Source organism: Berghia stephanieae, chromosome 11 (genome assembly GCF_034508935.2).
Source record: "Berghia stephanieae isolate SIO BIC M18660-M18661 chromosome 11, UCSD_Bste_1.3, whole genome shotgun sequence".
In the NCBI taxonomy this organism is placed as follows: Eukaryota; Metazoa; Mollusca; class Gastropoda; order Nudibranchia; family Aeolidiidae; genus Berghia; species Berghia stephanieae.
Window position 1 is genome coordinate 13,792,204 of NC_088370.1, and position 17,500 is coordinate 13,809,703.

General features: G+C 35.9%; 1 protein-coding gene across 1 annotated transcript in view; it reads left to right on the forward strand.

Annotated features, from left to right (window-relative positions):
* LOC144956616 (adenylate cyclase type 3-like) overlaps window positions 1-17,500 on the forward strand; it is a 72,335-nt gene that overhangs the window by 52,346 nt on the left and 2,489 nt on the right. The window contains exons 13-21 of the mRNA XM_078887235.1: window positions 196-312; window positions 2,351-2,616; window positions 3,193-3,277; window positions 5,315-5,473; window positions 7,944-8,056; window positions 10,649-10,778; window positions 11,740-11,860; window positions 16,071-16,195; window positions 17,091-17,500. The exon at window positions 17,091-17,500 is cut by the window's right edge and continues 2,489 nt beyond it. Coding sequence (XP_078743361.1) covers window positions 196-312; window positions 2,351-2,616; window positions 3,193-3,277; window positions 5,315-5,473; window positions 7,944-8,056; window positions 10,649-10,778; window positions 11,740-11,860; window positions 16,071-16,195; window positions 17,091-17,252 — 1,278 coding nt within the window. The 3' untranslated portion in view covers window positions 17,253-17,500. The remainder of the gene's footprint in view (window positions 1-195; window positions 313-2,350; window positions 2,617-3,192; window positions 3,278-5,314; window positions 5,474-7,943; window positions 8,057-10,648; window positions 10,779-11,739; window positions 11,861-16,070; window positions 16,196-17,090) is intronic.

A 17,500-nucleotide genomic window follows, 5' to 3' on the forward strand; every position in this document is an offset into this window, starting at 1 on the left:
AGATAAATTGTGAATTCTAGTGTAATATTGTGCATTCTCTATTGTAAATGGTGTTGTCCACAGAGACAAATTCTATTATAAATTGTGAATTTAATGTAATTGTGTGGTAAATTCTTATATAAATGGTGAATTCTAATGTAAATATATGGTACATTATTAATATAAATGATGAATTCTAAACGATGTTGTCCACAGAGATTTCCTGCAGCGTTCATCAGGTTTGCAGTCACCGTCGAATATCACAGATTAGCCCGGATATTATGGGGAGCTTCTGCGTGCGCAGTTTTCTTTCTGTGTGACGTCATACCAATTGTAAGTGCCAGACAATTTTATTTAAATCTCTTGTGTTAATAAATTAAACACGGCCAATTTTACATTGCAGAAAAGTACCTAGGGGAAGTCCTGGGTTCGAGCCTTGCTTGATGCATAATTGAGTAATTGGAAAAGGCTCTTTACTCACATTCTCTCACCGTACTCAGGTGTAAAATGAATACCTGGCCGTATATAGCGTTGTCTGTTGGGAAAAATTGCAAATATCGCCTCACACGTGTCATATCCCTTTCTATATGTTACGTGCTGCTGTTGGTCAGGGACCCCTTGTAAAGCGCTTTGAGCACGTTTAGTGGATATTGCGCTATATAAAAGCTCAATTTAAAAAAATATTTTTAAGGTGCAAATATTTCGATGTTGGTTAATTTTCACCCGTTTGTTATAATAATAAGAAATAACATGGTTGAGATCATTGAAGGGGTCTTGATACAAGTCTCAGTATTCTTGAACTACTAAATCTGAGATGCACATTCCTCCCACCAAATAAGAAACACACTGTATAGTCACCTGGAACAACTACAAAAGACGTCTAACTTCCACGTCATGGCACAAGACCGAAGGGCTAGAGCTCAGGTGGTCGCTGGTTCGGATTCGTATATAAGTAAGTAAGTAAGAACTACTTCATGCGTTTGAAATTTCTTTCTCGTTCCCAATGCGGGGTACCCAGGCTCATGCATTGCAGCGATATTCGCGGAGAACTCGTTTGAAACTCCAGACGACGGCGTTCAAGAAGCTTATAATATTCTTCCATTGAATGTTTATTTATTTATTCATTTACTTATTTGTTTATTTATTTATTCATTTGGTTACGTAGTTAGTTAGTTAGTTAAAGTCACATTTGGTCAACTCTCCCAGCCGTGCTCATGTTTAGTGGGTTGACTGTCGCAAAGTTGAGTGATTCATTATAGGTTTGTTTTTGTTTTTTGTTTTTTTTAATGTTGTTTTGTTTTTTATTGTTTTTTCTTCCTGTTATTTTTTGTGACATTTGTGTGGTTGTTGTTGTTGTTGTTTTTGTTGTTTGAAATTTTTGTTCTTTGCGTTTTGTTGTTTGTTTGTTTTTTGTTTTGTTTTTTGTTTTGTGTTCCTTCGTTCTGTTTGTTGTTTTTTATCTTTATTTTTTTTAGTATTTATAACTCTTTGTCGACCTAAAATGTACAGAAAATTGGTTACCAGGTAAAATTGTTTGGCACACCAAAATTTAACAAACAAACAAAAACAAAACAAAGAAACAATAATAATAATAAGTCAGTCACTATTACGACGTCCGGCACACTAACCACAGGCACGACTGGGCAAGTTAACCAAACGTTACTTCTTCTTCTTCTTCTTCTTCTTCTTCTTCTTCTTCTTCTTCTTCTTCTTCTTCTTCTTCTTCTTCTCCTCCTCCTCCTCCTCCTCCTCCTCCTTCTTCTTCTTCTTCTTCTTCTTCTTCTTCTTCTTCTTCTTCTTCTTCTTCTTCTCCATTTTCTTCTCTTTCATCTCATAACTCATTAATTCGTTCTTCTTCTTCTTCTTCTTCTTCTTCTTCTTCTTCTTCTTCTTCTTCTTCTTCTTCTTCTTCTTCTCCTCCTTCTTCTTCTTCTTCTTCTCATCCTTCTTCTTCTTCTTGCAGCTTATCCCGCATTTTGCAGGGTTGCCACAATGAATGTCACATCTCTAATGCATCTCGGTTCAGAGCATCATCTTCCTCCAGGCCCAGTTCTTTCATATTATCGTCCTTTTTACCTTATCCAACCATCTAGTCTTTAGGCGTCCCCTTTCCCTCTTTACCCCGCTACTAATTGTATTGAAAGCCCAATACTTTCCTTCCAACGTACTCCCTCTCTCGTGTCTTTACAAGTCCGAAACCATTTTTCATCATTACATTTTCTCTTCCTTGATATGTGGATCAGTCAAGTCTCTTTTCCACGTTCTTATTTTTATATTATAATTTATATAATATATATATATATATATATATATATATATATATATATATATATATAATATATATATATGTTAATTGAATCGAATCCCACAGGCTGAGTGCGACTCTGCCCCACAAAACATATCTGTCGTCTTGTCGACGTCTGGGCTGGAATCAAACACTCAGGACTCGGTGTGTCGTTATGTCGTGTACTACTCTTACACAACGACCTTGACCTTGTTTGCTGTGACGTCATTGGTTAATGTGGGTCACGTGGCGAAGGTTTTAGTAATGCTTTTCATCATGTTGATTCAGTGTTTTCTCTACTTGATGGTGGTGGATGTCGCTTTGGATAATTATGACACTGTCGTCTATGCTGGGTGAGTAGATATCATCTTGTCGTCGTCGTTGTCGTGACGTCATCGTTATTATCGTCACCACCGTCATTATTATCATCAACAACTACAAGAACAACAACAATAATGTGGTCGTTATCGTCCTCGTTTTTGTCATCATCGTTACTGTCAATATCAGCATCACTTCCTTCACCACCATAATCATCATTATTAGTGTCACCGCCACTGCCACCACCACCATAACCACCACCACCACCACCACCATCATCATCATCATCATCATCATCATCATCATCATCATCATCATCATATCATCATCATCATCACCATCACCAACAACAACAACATCATCATCATCATCATCATATCATCATCATCATCATCATCATCATCATCATCATCATCAAAACATATCATCATCATCATCACATCACAAGATAACTAACTATCCTTATCACACATTCATTCATCCATCATCTACTCAATCACATCACTGTCTCACCTTTCATCATCACCATCATCATCACCATCAAAACCACTATCATCATCACATCCCACATCACAAGATTAACTAACGTATCCGTTTTCAACTTTCTTCAGCCATACAGACTACGCCAGAACCAAGCATCGACTGGTCTTGCAGGCCTTTGCCATATCATTGATCTTAGCTGTCTACGATAGAAAAGTGAGAGCTGGTCCTTCAAGTAACTTATAATATACCTCTGGGTCTATGAACGTCTCACTGGGTGGGGTCTTCGACCTCCCAGGGTGGGCAGGCGGTTACGCTGTGTCTTCTATCCCCTGTATCTGTTTTCGGAGTTGTTTTCTGTCTTTGTCTAGGAATGGGATTAACTTAGTTTTGTCCTGTGAGATCTAATAGCACGACACTTGCATTTGGACCAGAAGATCCAAAGTTTCCGGTACCGCTTTGAGCGACGCATAGTTGATTTCTTAAAAAAGGCTCGGTACTCATATTCTCTCACGTACTTGAGTGTATAATGCCTGGTAGTTAACAGTGTTGTCTCTGTCTCAAAAACAAATTCGTAATATCATCATGTCTCGTCCTACATGTTTAGTGTTGCTGTTGATTAGGGACTCATTTGAGCACGTATTGATCTATTTAAATGCTCACGTTTTATCCGAAAAATGTATATATATATATATATATATATATATATATATATATATATATATATAAGTTAGATTCACACCAGTTTGCATATGAAGGAGGTAGACGTGTAGAGGCCACATGTATTGTATTTTAAATAACATCCTTAAACACCTTGAAGAAAAAAGTTCATATTCACGGCTCATTTTTATTGACGTTTCTTCTGCATTCAATACAATTCAATGACATATTATGATAATAAAGATGTTAGATTTAAATGTGAGCAACAGCGTCATAGCGTTTATTTTGAAAATTTTAACAAATAGTGTTCAGTATGTAAAATTAGATGAAACTATTTCTAGTCCTAAAGACATTAAACATGGGAGCCCCTCAAAGTTGTGTTCTGTCACCAACCCCCTTACACAAGTGATTTCAAAAATGATAATACAAAGATTATCAAGTTTGCAGACGATTCAGTTATTCAGAGTTTTATTTGTGACTCAGAGTCTGATTACTTTGAGGAGGTGGCAAAATTTCTAAACTGGTGTAACGATAATTTTTTTATTACATAATGTTAAGAAAACAAAAGAGACGATAATTGACTTTCGACTGAAAACAAAAATCGCATAATTCCACAAAGAATTGAAAATCAATCTGTTGATACCTATAAATATCTAGGATATACCATTGAGAACAAGCTGAACTGGCATTTGCTATAAACACATTATTCAAAACCTAGTTCTATATTATGTTTCCTTAGAAAACTAAATTCGTCTCACGTTACAAAAGAAATCTTCAATATGTCCTAGTTGTCAATAGTTCAAAGCGTTGAATCATTTGGAATCAGTTGCTGTGGGTGAGACCATCACTGCTGGGATAAAGAAAGAATACATAAAATTGTAAGAAGAGCCGAAAGCATTGTGTAGTCCATCCTGCCTACACAAAATACCTTCTATGAAGAATATTCCTATAAAAAAGTTTTGAACATCCTGTAAGACAAGCAACACATCCTCTATTTTGAGAATATAAAACGTCATGTAGGTCAGGCTGGGTGATAAGAACAGAACGTTTCAAAAATTCCTTTGTACCTTCTACATCAAGGAGACTTTCTCGAATTATGATGGAGATCAAGGACAGTGTCGATGGGTAAACAGTGGGTTTTGAATATATTATACCTAATTATAGAGAATAAAAAGGTACGGAATTTAGGTGATATGATAGTCGAGAAGAAGAACGTTTGTCTGTTTTTCTGCGTGTGTGTGTGTACGTGTGTATGCGTGTGTGTGTGTGTGTGAAAGAGTGAGTAAATGAAACAGAGAGAATGAGAGGGGAAAAGAGAGAGAGAGAGAGAGAGAGAGAGAGAGAGAGAGAGAGAGGAGAATTTGGGAGGTATGAAAGATTTTTGTTGTATTTTTTAAAACCTTTTTGTTGGTATAATTCTATATCATTGTATTTCCTACGTATTCTTTATTTTCTTAATTATTTTTGAGAAATGCTAATGTCTATGGCAATACCCAATGTAAATTTCTATAAATGGATAAATAAAATTATTCTTATCATATTTTATCTTATCTTATCTTATCTTATATTTTATGTGTTAATCCTTTCCCCTAGATGGAGCGTCTTTACCGAAAGCTATTTCTGTGGAAAGAGGAAAGTAAGAGGGAGAAGGCAAGAGCTATGGACCTTCAGAGAAAGAATGAAGCTCTTGTATTTAACCTGATGCCAGCACATGTTGCCAAAGACTTTATCAGCCCCAGAGTTCAGAAAAGGGTAAGACATCTGTGACCAATCGCATCAGAACGGTATCATGATGGGATGAACTAGTTATCAAAAAAGAGATTTTAAATTCAGATGAGATTTTTGATTTTTAAATGTGACCCATCGTCTCTTAACGATTTTATGTCGGGTTTACTCTGCTGCAAAAAAATATAATTTTTGAGAAAACACGAGACTTGGGGTTTGTTTCGATTTGTTATGTAAGAGAATGAAGACACTTTCTCACAATGTTATGTAAGAGAATGAAAACAATTTTTCACAATGCAAAATCTCAAATATTGGTATTTACTATCAATTTAATTTTAAAGTCACTTTTCGGGGTCCAATTCATCCTGTTTCGAGGCGAAGAGTCACAAATAAGAATTTGACATGTTATTGCTTTCATATCAAAATGATATGAGCCAGTGTTTGTTTGTTTTTGTTTTGTTTTTGTTTTTTTGATTAATACATTTTTCGTGTTTTATTGACTTTTTGTGACGTACTACTAAAATAAGGGAAATTTTATGCCTTTAAAAACAACAACTTTTAACATTCAAAATAACTACAGGACTGCTAAAAAAATGCATGTTTTATTATAAAATCATTAAATAATGTTAGATTCCCTCATAAAACGTAATTTCATTTTTTTATGTATTTAGTGATGCCGAAATATTTACAAAGTTGATTTTAAACAGCTGCAATTTTAATTTTTAAAGTAATAACAATAATAAAGATAATAACAATAATAATGATGATGATAATAATAATAATAATAATAATAATAATAATAATAATAATAATAATAATATAATAATAATGATAATAATAATAATATAATAATAATAATAATAATAATAATAATAATAATAATAATAATAATAATAATAATAATAATAATAATAATAATAATAATAATAATAATAATAATAATAATAATAGTAATATAATAATAATATAATAATAAAAGAAAAAAAAGAAGAAGAAAGAAGAAGAAGAAGAAGAAGAAGAAGAAGAAGAAGAAGAAGAAGAAGAAGAAGAAGAAGAAGAAGAAGAAAGAAAGAAAACACAAGAACAAAATAACATCCCAAATCCCAAAAATTCAGTCTTCATTCTGAGGTCCGATCCCCAAATTAGGCAGACAGTTTTTTGTTTTTTTTTTTGTTTTTTTTTTAAGGATGGGTTTTTTATTTGTATTTTTTTTTCTTGTTTTTTTTCTGGCACTGATTTATACATACTTTTTCAGTAGATCTTTGTATTAAAGGAGTATCCGTCTATAGACAGTGACAATGATTGTAAAAATAGTAGTGTAAATAGAATGACTTGCGACTGGCGCTGTCTGTAATGAATAAATAATTGAGCTTTTTATAGAGCAATATCCACTAAATGTGCTCAAAGCGCTTTATAAGGTTGTCCCTGGTCAACAGCAACATTTAACATGTAGGACGGGACATGACGCCTGTTAGGCGATATCTCAATTTTTCGGACAAAGACAACGCTGTTAACCGGTACTTATTTTACACCTGAGTACGGTGAGAGAACGTGAGTAAAGAGCCTTTTTCAAGGACTCAACTATGCACCTAGCGCGAGGCTCGAACCCATGACCTTCCGATCCGAAAGCGAGTGTCATACCACTAGACCACATAGCCGCACAATGAAAGTGTAGTTCTATAATATAGGCTAGTGGATGAACAAAAATAAACCCTTGATAAATCCTTGTAAATGCACTGTATAAATATTCGTATTTATTTTTCAATTAATTAATTTAACAATCTATACATCACTCGATCAATCTATCTAACTACCTACCTACCTGCCTATCTATCTATCTATCCATCCATCTATCTATCTATCTATCTATCTATCTATCTATCTATCTATCTATCTATCTATCTATCTATCTATCTATCTATCTATCTATCTATCTATCTATCTATCTATCTATCTATCTATCTATCTATCTATCTATCTATCTATCTGACAATCTATCTATATCTGTCTATTCATTAATTAATTCATTTATTTATTTGTCTGTCTGTCTGTCTGCCTACCCATCCATCTATGTATCCAGCTATCCTTCCTATCCATATGTTCTTTCTATCCACCTTTCCATCTATTCATTCAGCTGTTTATTTATTTATTTATCTATTTGTGCGGCTATGTGGTCTAGTGGTATGACAGTCGCTTTCGGATCGGAAGTTCCTGGGTTCGAGCCTCGCTAAGATCATAGTTGAGTCCTTGAAAAAGACTCTCTATTCATATTCTCTTACCGCACTCAGGTGTAAAATGAGTACCTGACCGTTTACAGCGTTGTCTCTCTCCGAAAAAAAATGTAACATCGCCTAACAGGCGTCATGTCCCGTCCTAAATGTTAAATGTTGGAGTTGGCCAGGGACCCATTGTAAAGCGCTTTGAGCGCAATTAGTGGATATTGTGCTATATAAAAGCTCAATTTTTTAAAATTTGTCTATTTATGTTTTAAATCTAGGGCCTATACAGCAAATCTTACGAGGAAACTGGGGTGATTTTCGCCGCTTGTCCAAACTTCCACGCCTTCTACAATGAGAGCGCTGTCAACAACAACGGTTTGGAGTGTTTACGGTAATCATAATATTATCATTATTCATAATCTTGATGTGCCCATCGCCTCAATAAGATTCAATAGTCTGATGTCACGCCGCCCGGCAACGGCGGCCATCTTGGTTCTAAAGAAAGAAAATCATTACTCTTTATTTTTCATGCTGGCTAGAACTTTTTATATGCCTTGTGATCAGAATGTGTAAAAGTCAAACATGATCAAATTTATGGGGTTTTTTTTTTCTCTGGATACCCTTTATGCTAGCCGAGAAATATTTCATACGGGTGTCCGCCATTGTTCCGATAGTTAGAGCCAGTGCTACTAAGTTACCATGCGTCATTAGGAAGGAAGTGACGTTACGACTGTTGACGAGTATTGGACCGTTTTAATATCAAGTGAACTTTCCCGTAAATTTTCAAAACTCATGTGTTCTCTTTTACAATTCTTTTATTTTTAATCCAAGCCAAATTTCACCCAGTGCTCAATGTCAATGTTTTGTGTTAGACATTTTAATCTGTGAAAAAAATAAGATGGTCTTTATGAAAGAGGAATAAAATGTTTAAAAACTGGAATCCAATTAACTTTGCTAATATATCTTTATTAAAAAATGGGGGGGAATGGCCAATTTGTCTCAAAAACCAACCAATTGCCCTCAGATTGCTTACTGTGTCTTCTCTACCCATATATCATCTGTTTTCCAACTTGCTTTTTGTCTTTGTCTCGGAATAAGATTACCAGGGCCTGTCATTTCCCTTGCCTGAGTCCTTGGCTTACAGGGAAACTGTCAAAAATGTATTCTTCAAGTTTGGAGAAGATGATATTTTTTCCCTTTTAAATCATCTATATATTGTTATATTTGTTGTTTTTAATGAATAATATAAACATCTAAGTGTATTCCTTTTAGCGGTATCGATCCTGGGTCGGTGTTTTGATAAGACTTTGAGCTTTTTGAGCTGTTATATAGCGCAATATCCACTAAATCTACTAAAGCGCTTTACAAGGGGTCCCTGGCCAACAACAACATTTAACATTTAGGACGGGACATGACGCCTGTTGGGCGATGTTACAGTTTTTTTTCTGACAGAGACAACGCTGTTATTGACCAGGTACCCATTTTACACCTGAGTACGGTGAGAGAATGTGAGTAAAGAGCCTTTACGAAGGACTCAACTATGCGCCGAGCGAGGCTAGAACCCAGGGCATTCCGATCCGAAAGTGAGTGTCATACCAAAAGAGCACATAGTCCCACTTTATGTTGATCTGAGACTAAGTATCCTGATAATAAATGAGCTCTAGAAATCTACATCTGTTTAATTTTTGTACCACTTCCCTTTGTCTTGCTTTTCTTGTGTGCTTTTAATTGTAAATCTCGAATATTTTATTACAATCCTATTTTCTTCATTTTCAATGGCGCTGAAATGATCTTAAAATATTGCAACCGCCGCAAAACTCCTATAAGCAAAACCTAACATCGCCTCAAACTGTTATTGTACTGGGGTGAAACGCTTGTATAGAAATGAAATTATAATCAAATTTATAAGGAATTTTCCCACTTTCTCAAAATGGTTTTATTTTGAAGTAGTTTAAGTACTAAAAACTTATAAACAGAAATGTTAGACTTGGTTAAAATGTTTTGGTCAACGTTTCTTAAAGTCAACATCTGCTTAAAGTCACGCCTCTTGTGTTGGTCTCAAATTTTCTTTTCTTTCAGTGTGTTCTAATGTTAATGGATATAGTCAACGTTTCTTAAAGTCAACTATTCTTTTTGATCATTCGGTGTTGGCATTATCAGGATTCCACTGTGCATAAATTTTAAACTTATCAGCTCGAGACCACAAGAGCACGTTGTGGACGAGAACTTGAAACTCTATTATAACCAATTCCCCTTTGCCTTGCTTAACCCTCTCCTTACCAACTATAGGATATCGTCACTTTCGTTACGATACAGCCAACATTTTTTCCTTTTCAAATTTCTCTTGTACATCATAAAATTTAAAGAAAATGAACAGTGTGTTGTAGAGCATGTTTTGATAAAGAAATTATGTATCGCAAGAACTTATGGCTATTGTGTTTGAATGATGAGAAATATATTTTTGTGTTAGTTGGGTGTGAAGTTTTGAGGAAAATCCTGTAAATAGCTGGTAAGGAGAGAGTTAATCTTGGGTGCTATAATTGTAATTCTAGAACTTTTAACTATCCCATTTTCCTCCTGTTTTTATTGGCACTCATATGACCTAAATGTGTTGCAAGCGCCGTAAAATCCTTAAAAACAAACAATTATATTGGATTGTGAGAACAATAGAAGCTGCTATAACGACAATGTGTTGTTAAAATGTTTCCATAAATTAAAAATTGGGACATAACACAAGAGGCGTGACTTTAAGCTGAAGTTCAATTTGAGAGGCGTTGATTTGTGCGGATTTCAGTGTTTATAATGTTGTATGAAATCACCTCGGAATCTACGATACCTAAGTCGATAGGGATTAAATTTGTTTTGATGATTAATGAAAAATGAATATGAACATTTATATAGGGCATTACCACGGATTAACCAAACTCAATGCGACTCACTAGGCTTCATTCTAATCCTTACCGCCCATCTGCGTCTCCATCAGATTTCTAAACGAGATCATCTCAGACTACGATGAACTTTTGAACCAGCCACGATTTGCCTCCGTTGTGAAAATCAAGACAGTGGGACCCACTTATATGGCTGTTAGCGGTATGACTGACAGTGGGTTGAAGGTATAATAGTCTTTCTTGTCGTTGTTGTTGTTGTTGTTGTTGTTGTTGTTGTTGTTTTGTTCTTGGCGTTGCTCTCGATATTATTATCAGAATCATCATCAAAACAATCGTCGTTGTCATCATCATCATCACCATCATATCATCATCTTTATCATCATCATCGTCATCGGCGGCGGCTGGCTGCAGCAGTAGCATCAATAGTAGCCTTAGCATCATCACAACAATCACTGATTTGAACACCATCATCATCATCATCATCATCATCATCATCATCATCATCATCATCATCATCATCATCATCATCATCATCATCATCATTATAATCATCATCACAGCCACCAACACCACTACCACAACACCACCATTATCAAAAATAACAACAACAAGAAAACAACACCATCAACATAATTACTATTCTATGAATACTAATGGTTTACCATTATTGATATTTCCTTACCACTATCATCAACAACAACAATATCCACAACAACAGCAACACCACCATCAACAATATCAATGACTTTAACAACAACAACAACAACAACAACAACAAAACATCAACACTAACAACAGCAACAACAATGATATAAACAATATGAACAACAACAACATCAACTCCACCAACAACAACCACCACAATACCAACAACATCAACACCAACAACATCAACACCAATGATATAAACAATATGAACAACATCGACATCAACAATGTCAACAACAACAACAACAACATCCACACCAACCGCAAATATATCAACACCAATAACATCAACGCCAACAACATCAAAACCACCACCACCAACAACAACAACGACATTTACAATATCAACAACAACAACAACAACATCAACACCACCACAACCACCAAAACCAACACCAACATCTTTATCGCCGTCCTACGAATGCTAACGATTTACCATTAATTATCCCCGCCCCGCCACCCACCTCCTCCCACACAGCCCTATAACGTCACAGACCGATGGTCACATCTTAATGATCTTGTCCAGTTTGCTTTTGGACTACAAGACGTTCTGAAGAAAATCAATGAGCAGTCCTTCAACAACTTCATATTACGCATAGGTAAGTAAGCAACACACAGTGGAGTCCTGATAAAGTCAACACCGACGGACTAGAAACATTGGTTGACTTTAAGCAAAAACCACTTTATCCAGACTTACCAACCTGTATGAGTTTTCATTTTTTTAATACGCTTTAGGGTACAAAATATGATAACATGGGAATTTTGACAAAACTACGATGTTGACTGCAGAAAGTCAGAGTTTGTAGAAAAAAATATGAGGAAAAAACCCCAATAAAAATGGAAGAGTTGAAGGTTACTAGATATTGTCTTTACCTAGATATGAACCTGATTAGCCACACAGATTATTGACACCCGAATTACAGGATTGTTCCTTTTCTCTACTGGATTGATAAATCTTCAAAATCAGCAATTTTTTGGCTTGAAAATTTGCATGTTTAAAATATTATTTTTGATGGGAAAACATCAGAAAATCAGCCTCAATATTGGGAAAATATGATAAGTGTATTGAAATGTTTGAAAGTGGTTGTAAAGTCTGCTTTGTCCATTATCGATAGAATACACGACTTATCTAGATAAAGAATAGAAAGTTTGGCACCAACAAGAGTTGCTGACTTTAATCAGAAGTTGGCTTTTATGAGTGTTGACTTGATGCGGATCCACTGTTATGGAGTGAATTCTGGTACATTCAACACGGGCGAGCCAGAAAGATCGGTTGACTTTAAGCAAAATTAACTTTATCCATTATTAATGGAACATACAAAGATAAAAAACAGGAACATTGGTACCAATAAGACTCATTGACTTTAAGAAGAAATTAACTTTAAAAGTGTTGAATTAATGTGGATTCCACTGTAACCTTAACTCTTTCCTTTCCGATCCTTTTCAGTATTTTCCCAAAAAGGCAGGCATACCAGCAGAAAAATGGATTTTTTAAAACTCAAACAAGCTCTCTACAAAATAACTTTATGTTCTTATTAATTAAACAAAGACCAATCTTCAAAGTTTGTGATGTGCAAAATAAATCTGAATAAGAAAAATGTTCTAATGTGTCGTAAAAAATGTGACGATTTTGCTGCGGGTGGTAAGGAGAGAGTTAACCTTTATCTTAATTCTCTCAGCACTAGAAGGCGCAAAAAACATGAAAGAGTTTCTCTCCATTTGCTCCGGTCCCCAGCTTTAGTTCTTACTCTCTGCCAGGAATAATAAATGCCAACATCATTTAATTCTCTCTCCACCGTTGTGCACCATGTTGTCTTGGGGCTGTAATCCTATGTTAACTCTCTCCTTACCGGCCATTTTCCGGATTGTCCCCAAAACTTCACTCCCAACATTCAAAAATATTTTTTTTTCACTCAAACACAAAATATGTTAGTTCTTGCTATACATATTTCTTTCTGCTAAACGAGCTCTTCAACACAGTGTTAATATAATTTAACTATGGCAAACATTTTTATTCAAATATTATGATGTACAAAAGAAATTAGAATGAGCAAAATGTTGGCTGCATCGTTTGAAATGTGACTATTTTCCTATGGGTGGTAAGGAGAGGGTTAATGGGGCGTAATCTATGCGTGCATATTATGTGACGTGACTCATCGCCTCCGTACGGTATTAAGTCGAGATGAACCAGATGTCTAAGAATGAAAAATCTCAAGTCATGTGATTTATTTTTGAAGTATGAAATTTTAGCGGGCTAAGTGGTCGAGTGGTAACGACATTGCACTGTTGCCTGGAAGGTCCCCGGTTCGAACCGGGTTTGAGCCCCGCTTCGGGCACTTTCGGGTTTATTTTTTCTGGGGCAAGGTTATTAACCCAAATTCGCTCACTTGGACAACATGGGTGATTCCTGTTGACATCAGACATCTTGTTTGATGAATTATCTATATAATTCCTTCGTGGAATGCCTTGGCGATGGTATCTCACGACAACATGGGTGATTCCTGTTGACATCAGACATCTTGTTTGATTAATTATCTATCTATATTCCTTCGTGGAATGCCTTGGCGACGGTATCTCACTGTGACAAAATGGGTGATTCCTGTTGACATCAGACATCTTGTTTGAATGAATTACAAATTTATTCTTCTGAATGCCTAGCGACGTAATCTCACTGTGACAACATGGGTGATTCCTTGTTGACAATCAGACATTTTGTTTGATGAATTATTTATATTATTCCTTCATGGAATGCCTGACGATGGATCTCACTTGACAACATGGTGATTCCTGTTGACACCAGACATCTTGTTTGATGAATTATCTATATTATTCTTTCGTGGAATGCCTAGGCGACGGTATCTCACTGTGACAACATGGGTGATTCCTGTTGACATCAGACATCTTGTTTGATGAATTATCTATCTATATTCCTTCGTGGAATGCCTTGGCGATGGTATCTCACTGTGACAACATGGGTGATTCCTGTTGACATCAGACATTTTGTTTGATGAATTATCTATATTATTCCTTCGTGGAATGCCTTGGCGATGGTATCTCACTGTGACAACATGGGTGATTCCTGTTGACACCAGACATCTTGTTTGATGAATTATCTATATTATTCCTTCGTGGAATGCCTAGGCGACGGTATCTCACTGTGACAACATGGGTGATTCCTGTTGACATCAGACATCTTGTTTGATGAATTATCTATATTATTCCTTCGTGGAATGCCTAGACGACATTACGATGTCGTGGCAAAAGGGCATTTTTTAAAATGAAATTTTAGTCTTTCCCAATTCAAGAAACAAAACTTTGATCATTTGTATAGCGCAATATCCACTAAAAACGGCTTTACAGAAATCTGAGGTTTGAGAGTATTTGGCAGGATGTGAGCCATTTTAATTGATGGATATTTGAAGGACGAGTTTCCTGACCAAATCGTAAATACGTGTTTTGTTGTTGTCTTCATTTTTATGTCAGAGTATGATATAAAAATATAATAAATTATGTAATAATAAATATAGCTTTATATAGTGCAATATCCACTAAATGTGCACAAAGCGCTTTACAAGGGGTCCATGGTCAACAGCAACATTTAACATGTAGGACGGGACATGACGCCTGTTAGGCGATATTACAATTTTTCGAACAAAGACAACGCTGTTAACGACCAGGCACTCATTTTACACCTGAGTACGGTGAGAGAATGTGAGTAAAGGCCTTTTCCAAGGACTCAACTATTCGCCGAGCGAGAGGCTCGAACCCACGATCTTCCGATCCCAAAGCGAGTGTCATACCACAAAACCACATAGCCGCACAATGAGGATATAGAATGAGCATCAGAATTCTCATTGATGCTACGCATTTAGTTTTAAAAAACTCACAATATCCGCCAGCCGGTTATAACGTACAAATATATAAAAACACAAAAATATGTGTAACCTTATACGTTTATAGAAGGAGCGAAGTTAACGTCACTGAGCTCTTTGTTATTGTTTTAGTCAGTATTTTGCAGACTATGGATGACGTTCAATCAAGGGACGCTACTCTTCCGCTAATCTCATTCCCTATTGGGGAGGGTAAAAGAAGGAGAGTGAGACGAAGAAGAAGATGGTCACAAGACATCAGCGAGTGACTGAGTGTGAAAGGATGACGCAAGACAGAAGCTTGATTCGGTGGCATTTACATAGGCCACGTCCAGGAGGGATAAGCCAAAATGATGATGATTGTATCAATAGATAGTATGCACTTGGCTAACAAGCTCGCAACATTGCCATCCGGAAGTATAACGGATCAATACACAAAACTATATATATGTAACCATGAACTTTTATAGTCTGGTTAATACAGTTTAGTGAGAATTACTCATAAACGTGGATGGCAAAAAAAAAATTTAAAAAAAACAATAACAAAGACCTTCGTGACGTCATTTTCGTTCTTTTTACAGTCTAATCATTACAATTTAATGAGAACTACTTATAAAAAGCAATAACAAAAAGCAGAGTGACATATATATCTCATTTTCACATATAATAAATATGTGGTTATGTGCTTACTTTCTATAAAAATTATTATATTCATATAGATAGTTCGAAGATGACGTCACTCAGGTCTTTGTTATTGTTTTTTGCCATCCGCGTTTATGAATAATGCTCACTGAACTGTATTAACCCAACTATAAACGTTCATGGATACACACAGCTTTGTGTGTTGGTCCGTTATACTTCCGGATGGCAATGTTATGAGCTTCTTAGCCAAGCGCAATCTATCTTTACCGACTATACGTTGTTTCGTATCCTTGTTCAGGCATCAACCACGGGCCATTGATAGCCGGCGTGATTGGAGTCACCAAACCCCACTATGACGTCTGGGGTAATACTGTCAACGTTGCCAGCAGGATGGAAAGTACCGGACAGGCCGGGAGGATCCAGGTTTGAATCCCGTCTTAATATTTACACTAAGTAGTCCTTCAGGGCTTTGGGGGAGTTTTATTTGGGAGTGGACAGGAGGTCAGGAGGTCACTTGTGTCTTCTATTCCTCTATATCTGTTTTTTTTTAAAGTTGCTTTCTGTCTTGGAATGGGATTACTTGGTTTTGTGGTCTAGTGGTATGACACTCGCTTTCATATCGGAAGGTGCTGGGTTCGAGGCTCGCTTGGCGCATAGTTGAGTCCTTGAAAAAGGCTCTTTACTCGCATTCTCTCACCGTACTCAGGTGTAAAATAAGTACCTGGCCGTTAACATTGTTGTCTCTGTCAGAAAATAACAGTAATATCGCCTAACTGGCGTCATGTCTCGTTCTACATGTTACGCGTTTGAATGCTAAGAGTCATTCAAATCGATCGATATTTGAGGGACGAGTTTTCTGCCAAAATTTTAATGTGTCTTTTTAAAATCAGAATACGCCTGTTTTTTCTGTTCCTTTTTTTTTTTCTTTTATTGCCTAAGACCACATTTAAAGCGTTTTAATCGCATTAACTCACTCAACCCTAACACCGACTATATCCGTAATTTACCCGGGTTACTTCTGCCCCATGCCTATTTATTACATTTTTATGAGACAAATTATAGACGTAATATCAAAGCTAATGTTTTATAGTTTTTACATGTTAGTGGTAGTCGAATAAAACTATCTATGTACATGCTCATTTTTAATACATTTATTTGGTCCAATTTTGAAAAGTAGCAAAAATCTCTAGGATTGAGGGAGTTAAGTTAATCGTTCATTTTAAATTAGGAGGTTACTATTTCTATATTATAGATGAATATCATATCTATTCTTTGGTTACCTTGATGTTTTCATTTGTTTTGCTTTTGTTTTTTCCAGGTGGTGGAGGAGACTAAGAAAATTCTAGAACGATTCGGATATCGATTTGAAAGTCGCGGGTTAATCAGCGTCAAGGGCAAAGGTCAACTCGTCACATATTTCCTGGAGAGAGCGAATGAAATGACCACTGGGGTCATGCCAAACCAAGTGCTGGACAGTTGATATATGGACGATGATGCGGGCAGAGGAAAGAGGAACATTAACTCTTTTCCCGCTACAGCTAAAAATTAAATATCTTTTAAAATTGTCAAACCATAATAAATATATCTCCTTGCATAGAAGACTAACCGTCCCAAAACGGTATTAGTAAGTTAACGATTATCTTTTAAACCTACTATACTGCGATCGACGACCGACGTGAAAGATTTCGAAGATATCTCCTTAGAGATGAAGAAAACTAAAATAAGTCC